This window comes from Chiloscyllium plagiosum, unplaced genomic scaffold (genome assembly GCF_037043375.1).
Source record: "Chiloscyllium plagiosum isolate Xiang-an unplaced genomic scaffold, Cpla_swu_hap1 HiC_scaffold_34, whole genome shotgun sequence".
Lineage (NCBI taxonomy): Eukaryota > Metazoa > Chordata > Chondrichthyes > Orectolobiformes > Hemiscylliidae > Chiloscyllium > Chiloscyllium plagiosum.
The window spans coordinates 27,328,872-27,342,562 of NW_028270172.1; the positions used below are offsets into that span (position 1 = coordinate 27,328,872).

General features: G+C 42.3%; 1 protein-coding gene across 1 annotated transcript in view; it reads right to left on the bottom strand.

The window, feature by feature from the left end:
• LOC122564423 (collagen alpha-6(VI) chain-like) overlaps positions 1-13,691 on the bottom strand; it is a 178,737-nt gene that overhangs the window by 19,286 nt on the left and 145,760 nt on the right. Inside the window, exons 38-42 of the mRNA XM_087978572.1 lie at positions 11,647-11,682; positions 11,515-11,551; positions 5,704-5,718; positions 5,094-5,587; positions 1,822-1,903 (exon numbers count right to left, since the gene is read on the bottom strand). Of these exons, the coding sequence (XP_087834698.1) occupies positions 1,822-1,903; positions 5,094-5,587; positions 5,704-5,718; positions 11,515-11,551; positions 11,647-11,682 (664 nt within the window). The remainder of the gene's footprint in view (positions 1-1,821; positions 1,904-5,093; positions 5,588-5,703; positions 5,719-11,514; positions 11,552-11,646; positions 11,683-13,691) is intronic.

Genomic DNA, 13,691 nt, shown 5'->3' on the forward strand with positions numbered 1-13,691 from the left:
GGGGAATGAGATCTGAAGCATGTTAAGATGTGGGCAGCAGAATTTTGGGTGATCACAAATTGAAGTAGGGTGGAAGATGGAAGGCTTGGAGAATATTGGATTGGTTGTCTTTAGGATTTCAGCAGCAGAAGAACACAGGCTAGGTTAGAGTTGGACAATATTGTGTAAGTAGACATTGACAATCTTGGTAATGGAGCTGACAGGTGGTTTTTAAGTTCAGGTTAGGATCAAATACAATAGCAATTTTGCAAACAGCCTGGATCAGCTCCATATAGTTGCCAGAATGGAAGGAGATAGTGAGGTTTGTAACAGGAACCAGAAATCTACCCCACAATTAACTGGAGGAAATGCTTGCCCATCTAATACTGGATGTTGAACCCAATGTGTGGCAAATCAGAGATAATGGAAGAATTCATTTTTGGAAGGAAAGATGGGAGCTGGTGAGATAAAGCTGAGTCAGTGATCTGGATGTGTTTCAGCAGATATTGAGAGGAGTAGCATATAGATGAGAAATAGAAGGAGGTTAAAGATAGTTTCTTGGGACTTCTTAGGTAATGGTCCTGGAGTGGAAGGAGAAGCCCTTGTCAGTGGTGCTTTAGTTATGATTGATAGTTAAGTATGGAACCTGCATAACAACAGTTCCCTTCAGTGGGAGATACTTTGGCAATGGTTGTTGTGGCTAACTGTAGCAAAGGCTACACATAGGTCGAAATGAATGATGAGGGACAGTCTGTCATCAGTCACGGTCACAAAAATATCATTTGTGTGTTTGAGAAGAGCCATTTAGGTATTGTCCTAGAGTCTGACTGGAGACTGTCAAATATAGAATTACAGAAAATAAATAGACACAACTTTGGAAGATGATAACACTTTGAAATGGAAAGGGAGATTGGAGGGTGTTGCTAGCCAATTGTTTGGTCTGAACAGGTTTACAAGAGCAGGAGATAGATCTCATGGACATGGTGTGTATATTGAAAGCAAGGCAACAGATAGCATCGAGTCTGGAGAAAGATGCAAGGTGAGGGTAAGAGCAGAGGTACATGGGGATGTCTGACCCAGTGACTTAGCGGAAGGGCGGAAGGCAAAATAAGGGCTTGTTCTTAATTCAAAAATGTTGGTGAGCCCCTCACATTTGTTGGAGGTGAGGGCAGAGAGAAGGCAGTTTAATTAGAATATGTAATACAGGTTGTTAGTTATCATTGCATTCCTCCATCTTCAAACTATTTAAGGATATTTCAATGAAAACCATAACTGCAGGAAATACTGAACAGTTGTGGAGAGACAGAAACAGACCAACACTTGAGGTCTGCGATCTTACCTGAGAACCTTGTAACATCATAAGAAGAAACAGGAGCAGAGGAGTAAGCCATTCATTGGGCCTGTTCCGTTATTGAGTCAGAACATGACTGATCTCTTTGTGGCCTTAAATCCACTTTCCTGCCTGCCCACCCCCCCTCATAATCCATACTTAACTAACCCACCCTTGAATGTATTTAATGACCCAACCTCCGCCAGAAGAGAATTATAAAGACTACTGACCCTCTGATTGACCAAATCCTGCCTCTGCTCAGTTTTAAATGGGCACCCCTTATTTTCTCACTCATTTGTGACTTCCCCCATGATTGGCACCATCCTCTTGGCATCTACCTTGTCAAGCCTTCAATACCTTTCATCATGGTCCAATGCATGTCTAAATCATTCATTTACCAAAGATGTTCCAACCAGTGCACATGGGAAGCTTTAATGGGAAAAGTGTGTCAGAAGCGCATCTGGATGTAAGAATTTTACTTGATTAAAAATATGATAAATCTGAAAACTTACCATAGCATAATGTGCACAACTGGATGCGGCGTAACATTTCTTGCGATCTTGCAGTCTGCCTTGGCAATACAGCCACTGCATCCTTGTACAAAATAAGGAATAAAAATATCAAAAAGTCAAGACTATTAAAAAACATTTAAGGCTGAAAAATGCAACAAAGAAGTTCAGTAATAGTGTGATTTGCCATCAGGAATACAGATGGCAGAGTGGGAAGGGGGGAAGCAGGGCCAGAAGTGATCTCAGCAGACAAGTCATTTTTTTAAACACCAAATTTCCCAGGTGGGAAGATCCCAAGCAGCAGCCTGAATATGACCTCACTTTTTCATCCCGAGTTCTGGAAACTGAGCGGAGGAGTAAACCTAAGGCTTGGGCTTTCTTGGATTTGTGTTAGTGTTGCCAGTGGGGATGGGTCAGGATGGAATGGGCTTGTTTCAAACAAGCCATGTGCTCACACTGACTGATTCTCACCCAGAGGTAAAATGAGGGCTTTTATTACCAACAATCCCAACAAGAGGAATATACTTGAGGATGCTGAAAGGATAGTGGTAAAATATATTTTCTGCAGGGCCTCGTTAATGATACAGGAAACCGCACCCCCAAGATCTCGATCAGCTGAAATACTCAGAAAGAGATGTTTTTAATATTCATTATGTGTATTATGACAGTGAGCAATGGAAGAAAATAAACAGCTTTAAATCTACAGATTGCATACATTTCTATGCATCAAATGGATTGCTCCAATCTGGATGATTGGGTTACACGAGAGGATTAAGTATGGGGTGGCACAGTGGTTAGCTGTAGTCCTCACAGCGCCATGGATCCAGGTTTGATTCCAAACTCAGGTGACTTTCTGTGTGGAGTTTATATGTTCTCCTTGTGTCTGCGTGGGTGTGCTCTGGTTTCCCCCCATAATCCAAAGATGTGCAGGTTATGTGGATTGGCCATGGAAAATGCAGGGCTGGGGGATTGGTCTGGGTGGGGTGCTCTTTGGAGGGTTGGTATGGGCCAAATGGCCTGCTTCGACACTGTATGGATTCTATGAAAATGCATGCGAGGTGAGGCTGAAGGAGACTAGAAGAAACTCTGACACGGAATTCCAGCATATTTGACTTTGCCTTTGTCTTGTGGGATAGTGATTCATCAAGAGTTAACAGAAGCGAATTTAAGTTGAATAAGCTGTGAAACACTGTTTTAAAAAACCAGAATTCCCAGAAATGAAAGTTCTTAACTGAAGAGATATGGTTGATTACAGAAGTTAAGCACAATTCTGCCAAAAAGGTGCAGCCAGTCTTCAAGTGCCATAGCCACAGAACCAATGGTGAACAAATAATCTTCTCTCTCAAAGCCAGCTCTGCTTATCTCTGCTCTACCTTTGCAAGCAACTTCCAACTATTTCAACTACAGAAACTATCACAACTGCTGAATTCTGACTTCAGGTTTATAATCCCTTCTTGTCAAAGTAGAAATCTTCATGTGAGTAAAAAGTCTGCAACATGAATGCATATCCACCTTTTTCAGTATCTTTTATCTATTTTATATATCTGTTTATTATCAAACAACTATTGCATTTTTACTGAGAACTTTAAGCAATAAACTAAAGTTTGATATTGTTTAAAAGTAACACTTGCTGCTAGTTACTTTTGATACTGAAAACTAAATAAAATTCTCAAAAGGAGGCTTAATGGGCTATATAATTCACAGAATGAAGAAATTAACAATTCACAGTTCACTGACCGCACTGTGGAAATGCCTGGTGGTAGTGACCTCACCCAGATAGTAATCTGGTGAAATGCAATGTTATTAAATAAGCTCATTTTTACATTACTTTGATGTGTGAAAAACTGAATCAGGCAGGTTCTATAACTGATGAAACGTCGATGCCTTGAGATTACCACCCAAGGAATGAAGTGAGAAATGGTACCCCTACATTACCCACATGTAGATTTCCACCGATGTCAGTATTGGAGGAGGAAGGTGAGTAGTGGTACCAATACAATTCAATCCTATTCCCCCCTTCCCCCATTTGTGAGACATACCAATCTCTGCCAGCAACAGTCCAACCAAGTGGCCAGCAACACTTTCTTTCCACCACTAGAAGGTGGATCCTTTTTGGCATTGTGACAGCCCTAATGGCGAAATGCAGATGGAACTCAGACAAAGCAAAGTCCAGGGTCACAGTGGGTTGGCTTGGTAGACCTGAGAAAGAGGAGTCGAGAGTGTGGTGCTGGAAAAGCAATCCGAGGAGCAGGAAAATCAACATTTCGGGCAAAAGCTCTTCATCAGGAATTTGAGAAAAGGGAGTTGGGAGTGGACAGGCCAAGAAAATGTTGGGGAAATAGGGGACAGGTTTGTGTGGTGGGAAGGACTGTCTTGATGTGGGCCCAATGGGCATCATGGACTTGTAAACACGGAGCCCCACTGGCCTGAAGACCATTCAGTTAGGTTTGACTTGGTGAAAATTCCAAGTAGCGAGGTGAAATGATCCCTAAATGGACATTATTAGCTATTTCTGGGCCCCATCTGGTCCATGCTCTGATAAAGCTCTTGGCACTCCCCCAGCATTTATAAAGTGTACTATGGAGCTCGAGAAATAAGGCAGTGGGTTTGTCTCCAGTATCATGGTACCTCAAAGTAATGGAGATGTAAAACCAGTCGTGCCTGTGTAAGACCTCCAAATCCAGTCTGACAGCAGTATCCTCTCTGAAGCTAATTGGCCAAACATTGAGACAAACCACTCAAAACCACCTCTGCTTGTTAGGGCACATTCCTCGAATGTATGACACCAAAATCCCAAAGCAACTGCTCCACTCAGAGCTCAGTCACAGCAGAAAGTTTCCAGAAGGCAGCAGAAAGGTTCCAGAAATATCCTCAGAGCATCCATGAAGAGATCAAACATTCCTGCCACCTCGCGGGAGACACTGGCTTGTGCTCAAGCAAAATGGAGAACATTCATCTGGAAAGGTACCTCACGTATTGAAGACTTTGTGAGAACCATGCAGAGGGAAAGAAGTGGAATTGCAAAGAGCACAGAAACTGCTAAACAACTCAACTAACCAAACCACCAGGAACCACCTGACCTCATGCACATACGAGCTACCTCAGAGTTCAACGAAAACCAGAGTGCAAGTAAGTCCTCCTCAAATCTGGAGGACTTAGTTAAGAGAAACAGAGTTCTCAAAGAGCACCCTATGCTGAGAGCTGAAGGAAATGTTTGTCGTATTTAGGATAATTACTTCAGTGGAGTCCAATAAAAGAAAACATTGTTTCCTTACCCCGAAAACCTGTTCTACATCTTGGATGTTCCTAAAGGAGATGATGACTGGAATGATGCCTGTAGCAGTGAGCCGTTTATCAGCTTCAACTAAAGCCTCAATGTCTTGGGGTCCACCGTTCGTGATGAAGACAGCTATTTTCTTCACAAGGAGACCGTTACGAACTCGCTTAAAAGTATTTCTTGCAACAAACTCCATACCATCGCCAATATTCCGTCCGCTTCTTGATCGCGCAAATGTCAGTGCCTCCATTTCTTTTAGCAGTAACAGTTTTTTCCTAAAGTCTGAAAATCGAATGAAAGTCTCTGCCGCATTACTGTAGGTCAGCACTGCTACACGGGCCCCTGTGGGACAGTTGCTTTCAGCGATGTTAATATTCTTGACAAAATCTATTACAATGGTCTTCATCCTTTGAAATATTGCAGGTGTAACATCTTCAGACACATGCAGAGCAAATGCCAACTCTGTGGGGTACGCCGGGCATTGTCCTCTTCCTGGAACAACGCAGGGAAACAAAATATTTAAAGATGTAACTTACTCAAATGTGTGAGGGCTAAAGCTCAAAGGAATTGCCAGTTGGCTATGAGAAATGCGTAAGGGAATTACTTACTTCTCGAACAACAAGCTGTAGGTACAAAAAAAAACAAATGTTAACATTTGAAAACATTGTCATTCTGGAATTCAATTCATTTCTTGGTGCAGGCAGGTGTGCTTCTGTAAGTCCCTGCCCGAAACCCTCTGTTCAAACTTGCTCATTATTCCTTCTCCAGCTCTGCATTTACTTTTGGATCGCAGCTTTGTGCAATGTATTGCATCATTTTCTATGCTAAAGATATCATGAGCATAACCTCACTAATATTGTCTTTAACTCTGGACTGGGATCACGTGCCAGTCCCAACGCCTGTGTCCTATCTGCCTGCATAATCTTCAGAGGTAGCTAATTGAGTTGTAATGCTGTGAGGACCCTGTCCAATACATTGGTGTAGTAGCACTCTTAATAAGGGATGAGATCAGTATATTAATAAGCAAGGATTTTCGTTCAAAGGATCTGAATGTAGCAATTAAGTTTGGGTGGAGCCAAGAATCAACAAATAGACCAGCAACCGATCATGATAATTTTGGACATAGTATAAATCATGAAATTAGAAATATATGTAATATGGGTAATACAGTATGAATAGGCAACTTCAATTCACATAAAGACTGAGTAAATGTACCCAGCAGTAAAGCTTGGTTGAAGAATTCCTAGAACGTGTATGAGAATGAGGCTCTGGAGAAGTACACTGAAGAACCAAGTATGTTTTGGGGTTTTTTAGATTTAGTATTGTGTAATAAGAAAGGGCTAATTAATATCCATATTTTAAAAGGAGCTTTTGGGAACTTCTAATCATAATATGTTGGAACAATAAAATCTAAAGCTAAATTCACATTAAGCTTGAATGTGATATTTTAAATTCTAAAACCAGTGACTTAAAATCATAACAAAGGAAACTAAACTAAGGTATAGGGGTAGTTGGCTATGGTATGTTGTGAAAATATAATAGTTGACAGCTGAGAGGGAATGGCTAGTATTTAAGAAGAAGTTCAACAGATATACATTCCTCGAAGGCACAAACAACCAGTGGGTAAGATGAACCAACTATAGACATTACAAGTAGAGATTGGAGAACTCACAGCAGCCAGTAGGCAAATGGTGGAGAAACTAAACTGTTACTTTGTGTCTAAATTCACAGGAGAGGATACAGAAAAGCTCCCAGAAATATTAGGCAACCAATGGGCTTATGGAAATATGGAACTGAAAGAAATTATTACTAATAAGAGGCAGGTACTTGAAAGGTTGACTGGATTGAAGCTTGATAAATCCCCTAGACTAGGTAAACAACATCCCAGAGTGTTGAAAGAGGTGGCTACTAAGACAATGAATGCATTGGTGGTTATCTTTCACAATATTATTGATATTGGAAAAATTCTCGCGGACTGCAAAGTCACAAATGCAACTCCATGATTTAAGGTGGAAAAGGGAGACTGTCAAACCTCAGGCCTCTCAGAGAAAGTTAAAATCTAACAGAGAGATTATAATAACTGGACACTGATAAAATAATGAGAAAATTGGGCAGCATAAACAATGATTTACAAAAGGAAAATTATGGTTGACAAAGCAGTGGGAAATTTTTCGGAATGTTACCTGTTGCACAGATAAACAAGCAGCTGTAGATATGATCCATTTGGATGTTCAGAAGGCTTTTGAAGTCTCACACTGGAGATTAGTAAATTTAATATTTGGATGGAATTAGGAGGAATGTATAATTAGGAATGAGGAATGATTAACAGAGAGACGGCAGAGAGTAAATAAATGAGTTATTGTTAGGATCACAGGTTGTTACCAGTGGGGTAGTGCAATGATCGGTATTAGGACTGCAACTGTTCAAAATCTATACAACAATACAAATGAGTTGGATGTATCGATCAATTGCAATGTAAGGTGACAAAGGTGCAAAGGGCTTCAAGTGAATTTGGAAAGACTATGTGAATTTTTTTATGCATTAGTAGGATGTGGGCATTGCTGGCTGGACCAACATTTATCTCAATTGTCTTTCAGAAGGTGGTGGAAAGTTGCCTTCTTGAACAGCCTCAGTCCATTTGCTGTAGATAGACCCAGAATGCTTTTGGGTAGGAAGTTCCAGAATTTTTAATTAACTGACACTGACAGAATGGCAATATATTTTCAAATCAGAATGGTGAGTGGCTTTAATGGAATATTCAAGGCAGTGGTGTCCTCATTCATTTCCTGCCCTTGTCCTTTGAGATGATCATGATCCTGGCCATGGAAGATGTTTTCTAAGGAGCCTTGGTGAATTGTCGCAGTGCATCTTGTAGACAGTATACCTTGCTGCTACTGAGTGTTGGTAGAGAGACTGAATGTTTGCGGATGTGGTGCCAATCAAGCGGGGAGTAGTCAATCACACACCTTGCTTATGTCTTGTAGATGGTGGAAATGTTTTGGGGAATCACACGGGGGAATTCAGTGACGGTGATGCCATTGAATGTCAAGGAATTCTCTCTGTTGCTGATGGTCATTGCGTGGTATTTGTGTGGTGCAAATGTTACTTGCCACTTTTCAACCCAAGCCTGGATAAGGCTTGCACTTATACTGGAGTCACTGTACCCGAAATGTTGACTGATTTCTCTCCACAGATGTTTCCAGACCTACTGAGCTTCTCCTGCAATTTCAGTTTTTTGTTTCAGATTTCCAGTTCTTTTTTTTTGTTATGGTTCAGATCTTATTGTATTGGTACATTGATTGCTTCTGTATCTGAGGAGTCAGGAATGGAATTAATTGAGTAGTTATCAACAGATATCTCACTTCTAACTTTATGACGGAGGGGAGGTCATTGGTGAAACAGGTTTAACCCAGGACTCTACTTGAGCACGCCCTGTAGAGTTTTCTTGGAGCTGAGATGATTTACCTCCAATAATCACAGCCATCTTCCTCTGTGCCAGGGATGACTCCAATCAGTGATGAGAGTTTACCTGCAATTCCCAATGACTGCATATTTGCTATGGCTTCTTAGGCCATGCCTTGTCAAAAGCAGGCTTGATGTCAAGGGCTGTCACTCTCATCTCCCCTTTGGAATTCAGCTTTTTTGACCATGTTTGAACCAAGGCTGTAATGAGGTCAGTAGCTGAGTCAACCTGGAGAAACTCAAACTGGGCATCACTGAGCAGGTTGTTGCTGAGCAGGTGCTCAGCAACCTGATGACCCCTTCATCACTTTCTTGATAACTGAGAGTATACTGATGGGGCAATATTTGGTTCGGTTGGATTTGTTTTGCTTTTTGTGTACAGGACATACCTGAGTAATTTTCCACATTGTCAGGTAGATGCCAGTATTATAACTGTACTGCAACAACGTGGCTAGGGAACAGCAAGTTCTGGATAATGTCGGAATGTTCTTGGCACTCACGGCCTTCGCTGTACCCAATGTCTCCCAGTGTTTCTTGATATCACATGGAGTGAACTGAATTGGCTGAAGGTTGGCATCTGTGATGCTGAAATCCTCAGGAGGCCAAGATTGTGCTGGAGTACAATTCTGCTGCTGCTGATGGTACACATTGTCTCATTGATGTCCAGTTGCTAGATCTGTTCAAAATCTGTCCCATTTAGCACATTGACAGTGTCCCTTAAACACAATGGAAGGTATTCTCAAGGTGAACATGGGACTTGCTCTCCACAAGGTCTGAGTGGTGCTCAATCACATTGATAGTGTCATGAGCACATGCACCTGCAGCTAGCAGATTGGTGAGGATATGATCAAAAACATTCTTCCCTCTTGTTGGTTTCCTCACCAACTGCTGTAGACCCAGTCTACAGCTACGTCCTTTAGGACCCGACCACCTCGATCAGTAATGCTGTTGCTGAGCTACTCTTGGTGCTGGATTTTGAAATCCCCCACCCAGAGTACATTCTGCACTCTCGTCACCTTCAGTGCTTCCTCCAAGTGTTGTTCGCCATGGAAGAGCACTGGTACATTAGAGAGGGAGGAAGTGGGGTGCAATAGATGGTGATCAGACAGAAGATTCTTTGCCATGCTTGATCTGATGCCATGAGACGTCACTGGGCACAGAGAGACAATGTAGAGGACTGCCAGGGCAAGTCTCTCTGGAGTGTAGACTGCTGTGCCGCCACTTCAGCTGCATCTGATCTGCCAGCGGGACAGGGCATATTCAGGAATGGTGTTGGTGGTGGCTGGGACATTGCCTGTGAGTATTACTATTTTAGGCTATTGCTTGATACATCTGTCAGACAGCTCTCCCAATTTTGGCACTAGCCCCTAGATATCAGGTCAGATGTTGGACAACACAATCTCTACAGCCTCCAGCAAGACAACAGGGAGACAGGAATATGTCAGTTGGACGACCTGAAGGGCAGCTTTCAGAACTTTCTCACCCTCCCACCTCCAAAGCTACCTTGAAAGGTTGCTGATAAGATTCAGCCTCACCCAACTCTTAATTAATTTCAACATTTCCTCCTATCCTACATATGCAAATTGGATGAAATTAATAATTTACTTAACAGTAGCAACTGCAGTTTTTTTTGTGCAGGTGACAGATTTGAAAGGACAATATTCCTTTCTCCACACAGTCCCTAATTAATCTCACACTGCTACCTTGTCTTCAGCTGCTTGTGGTGGGAAATCTCATGCTAATAAAAAGAAACAATTTTAACGCTAGGAAATACAAAAGACTAAACTAATCAATCTTTGCAGAGGAGACCAGCACTTTAACCATATCTTTAAACAGTTCAAAATAAACCACACCGAGACAATACAACCTCACTTCATTCACTCCTTACAGGCATGTTTTAGTAGGAACATAGGCCAAAGGATTTGTGATTGATGAAAAGCAAAGTCTGCTTTCTTGGAGAGTGGCTCATTTCTAATTGTCAGGTCGGGTTAGCTTTTAAACCTTTCCACTTAGGAATATTCTGATGGAAATTTAAAGCTCGAGATGTCCGTGGTTGCTCCCATCCACCCAGTTAAAGGTCGGGGCGGGGGGGTGGATGAGCTTGGCTCCACCAGATTGTATGGTCATGGCAGTCAACTGCCTGAGGGTATAGATCATAGAATCGTCACAGTGTGGAAACAGGACATTTGGTCCCAATAAGTCCTCACCAACCCTCCACAGAGCATCCCACCCAGACTCATCCCATCCCTATAACCCTGCATTCTCATGGCTAATCCACCTAACCCACAACTCCCTGGACACTACAGGTAATTTAGCATGGCCAATCCACCTAACCTGCACATCTCTGGACTGTGGGAGGAAACCTACATTGACACGGGGAGAATGCGCAAACTCCACACAGACAGTTGTCGGAGGCTGGAATTGAACTTGAGTCCCTGGTGCTGTGAGGCAGCAGTGCTACACACTGAGCCACCCTGTGGGGTCTGACATCACCAGCAAACAAGTCCACCCACAAGTGCTGCTGGGCAATTAGAGAAAGTCTGCAGCTCTCCTCTGCTGAATGGCAATGGGCCATGAAGACTGGATAACCAAGTTAAGTGGGGCAGCATTACAGAGGTCAGTCATTTCGGTCCTGGGAAGGTTGGGGAGGTGGTGGTCATGGGAAAGAGGGGTAGTGACAAGTAGCCACAAAAGGTAATGGGGGTGGCCTGAAGTCTACTACTGCCACCAGTAACATATTAGCAACAGCTTGAGGAGGCCCTCCATGTACTACTGGTTGGTTATTTAAGAGCTTTGATTAGTCCCAGGGGAGCTGGCCTACCCAACACCTAACTTATCACTTCCAGCCAAGGTGGGTTGGCGATGGTCATGACGCTCTGCTTCTGGAGACTTTGGCACCCTATTACCTACTGGTCCACTCCCCAAAAATGTACTGTCAACTCGAACACCATACTTACCACAATTCTTTCGAACATACGATATTAGTTCACATGGCTGTGATTAAAAAGTAGAAAAGTATGGCTTAGACAATGAACATTAAGAAGTGAATAAACTGTAAACATCTTTCATACATGTACAACGTGACCTACCGACATGGAGGTAGTGCCATCCGGTCCTTTGTGGCCCTAGAATGAGGAGAAATGAAACAGTCGCTTTAGCAGGGTAAAAAAACACTTGTTCATCACCTGTGACTTTCCAGTTTTGTTCTCCAAAATTAAGCATGGATATGAAATATTATAAAATATAAAACTTGGGGAGGCAACAGCCAAATGGCATTACCACTGGATTGTTAATTCAGGGACCCAGCTAATGTTCTGGGGATACAGGTTCGAATCCCATCCTGGCAGGTGGTGGAATTTGAATTCAATAAAAATCTTGAATTGCGAGACTAATGATGACCATGAAATCATTGTCGACCGTCAGAAAATCTGATCTTATTCATTAATATTCTTGAGGGAAGGAAACTGCCACCCTTACCTGGTCTGGCCTACATGTGACTCCAGTCCCACAGCAATGTGTGTGACTCTTAACTGCACTCTGGGCAATTAGGAATGGGCAATAAATGATGGCCTAGTCAGCAATGCCCTCATCCCATAAATGCATAAAAGAAACACTTGAGTCAAAATGTTGTTCCCTTAATGTTGGAGATCCACGTGCCAAGTACAGTGAGGTATCACAGTGCTGAGAAGAACCCTCTCTTTCAGGTGACAATCATCTAATCAACACATTGTACTGCTCAGGAAAAGCTGGAAGAGAAAAGAACTGGGGGCTAGGGTCTGCTGTCATGAAGATGGGACTGAGGAGGTTTGGCTGGGCTTAGATTATAGCTGCACATTTAGAAAAGCAGTTAGTCAGGAAGAGTCAACATGATTTCCTTTGAAGAAACTATGTTGAACTAATGTATTTGACTAGCTGGGAGTTCAGCAGCAGACTGTGTCAACAGGCTCTCTCCCTTTCTGCCCTAACTTCGACCTGTAAGCATCTGCTTCTTTTTAAACTGTGTTTTAAGAAGGTTTGCTTACTGGGACTGTTGTGTCAGCATAATTAAGTATGGTTTGGATAGATTGAGTTCTGTAGGGGTTCTTCATTCCAACCTTTGTGTTTCATCGTGTAATTATGTGAATAAATTTCTGTCTGTTTTAAACCTGGTAGTCAACCTAGCTATCTTACTCTGGGTAACTTTCATTGTAACTTACCGAAACAAATTGCAAAGATATCGTCTGGGTTGCCTGCTTAAGAATGTTTTGAGTGGTCTGGCCGAGTCCATAACAGATTAGGGGCTGTGTGGGATTTTAAATAGCGAGTGGTAGGTGCTAGTTTCTTTATTTCAGGTGTTGGTTTGGTTAGGTGGACAAAGCTTGGGATAGAAATGGCTCTTTTAGTTGCCAAAGGGTTTCTGGATGTGGATGCAGGTACTTTGGGAGTTTTGCAAAAAGTGAATAAGACTTCTTTGTCCCCCTGAAGGGTTTATTTTTTACCCTGTGGTAAGTTAGCCTTATGATCTTCACTGAGATCTACCTTTCCCTTTCCACGTGAGGATTTCTCTTTGCCTCGGTGGACTGAAATTGATTCTGGAAGTCAAACCGTGTTTTAAGGACCAGCTCATAATCATCAGCCACTTCAGTTTGCTAACCTTGCTGTTTTAACTCTCTGCTCTTCCACATGAGTTCGCACTACTTTAGGTAGTGAATTTTTGAATTCCTCCAAAATAATGACCTCTCTAAGGGCATCATAGGTTTGCTCGATTTTTAAAGCTCTTATCCATCTTTCGAAATTACTCTCTCTGATCCTTTCAAACTCAATGTAGGTCCTTAGATTCCTGAGACATTGTCTATAGGCTTCTGATACAAGCTCATACTCACGTAAAATGGCTTTTTTCACCTCCTCATACTCCCCAGATACCTCCTCTGAGTGTGATGCACATACCTCACTAGCCCTACCTAAAAGTTTTGTTAGATCAAAAAAAAACAACATTGCCACTGTCCACTGCATTTGTTTAGCCACCTTTTCAAAGGAGATGAAAAAACCTTCCACATCCTTCTCATCACATTTAAGCAATGCTTGAACATACTTGAACAGTTTCTCACTTGGCTTCTGACTACCAGGGGCTTGCTCCACCTCACTCTCTGCCTCA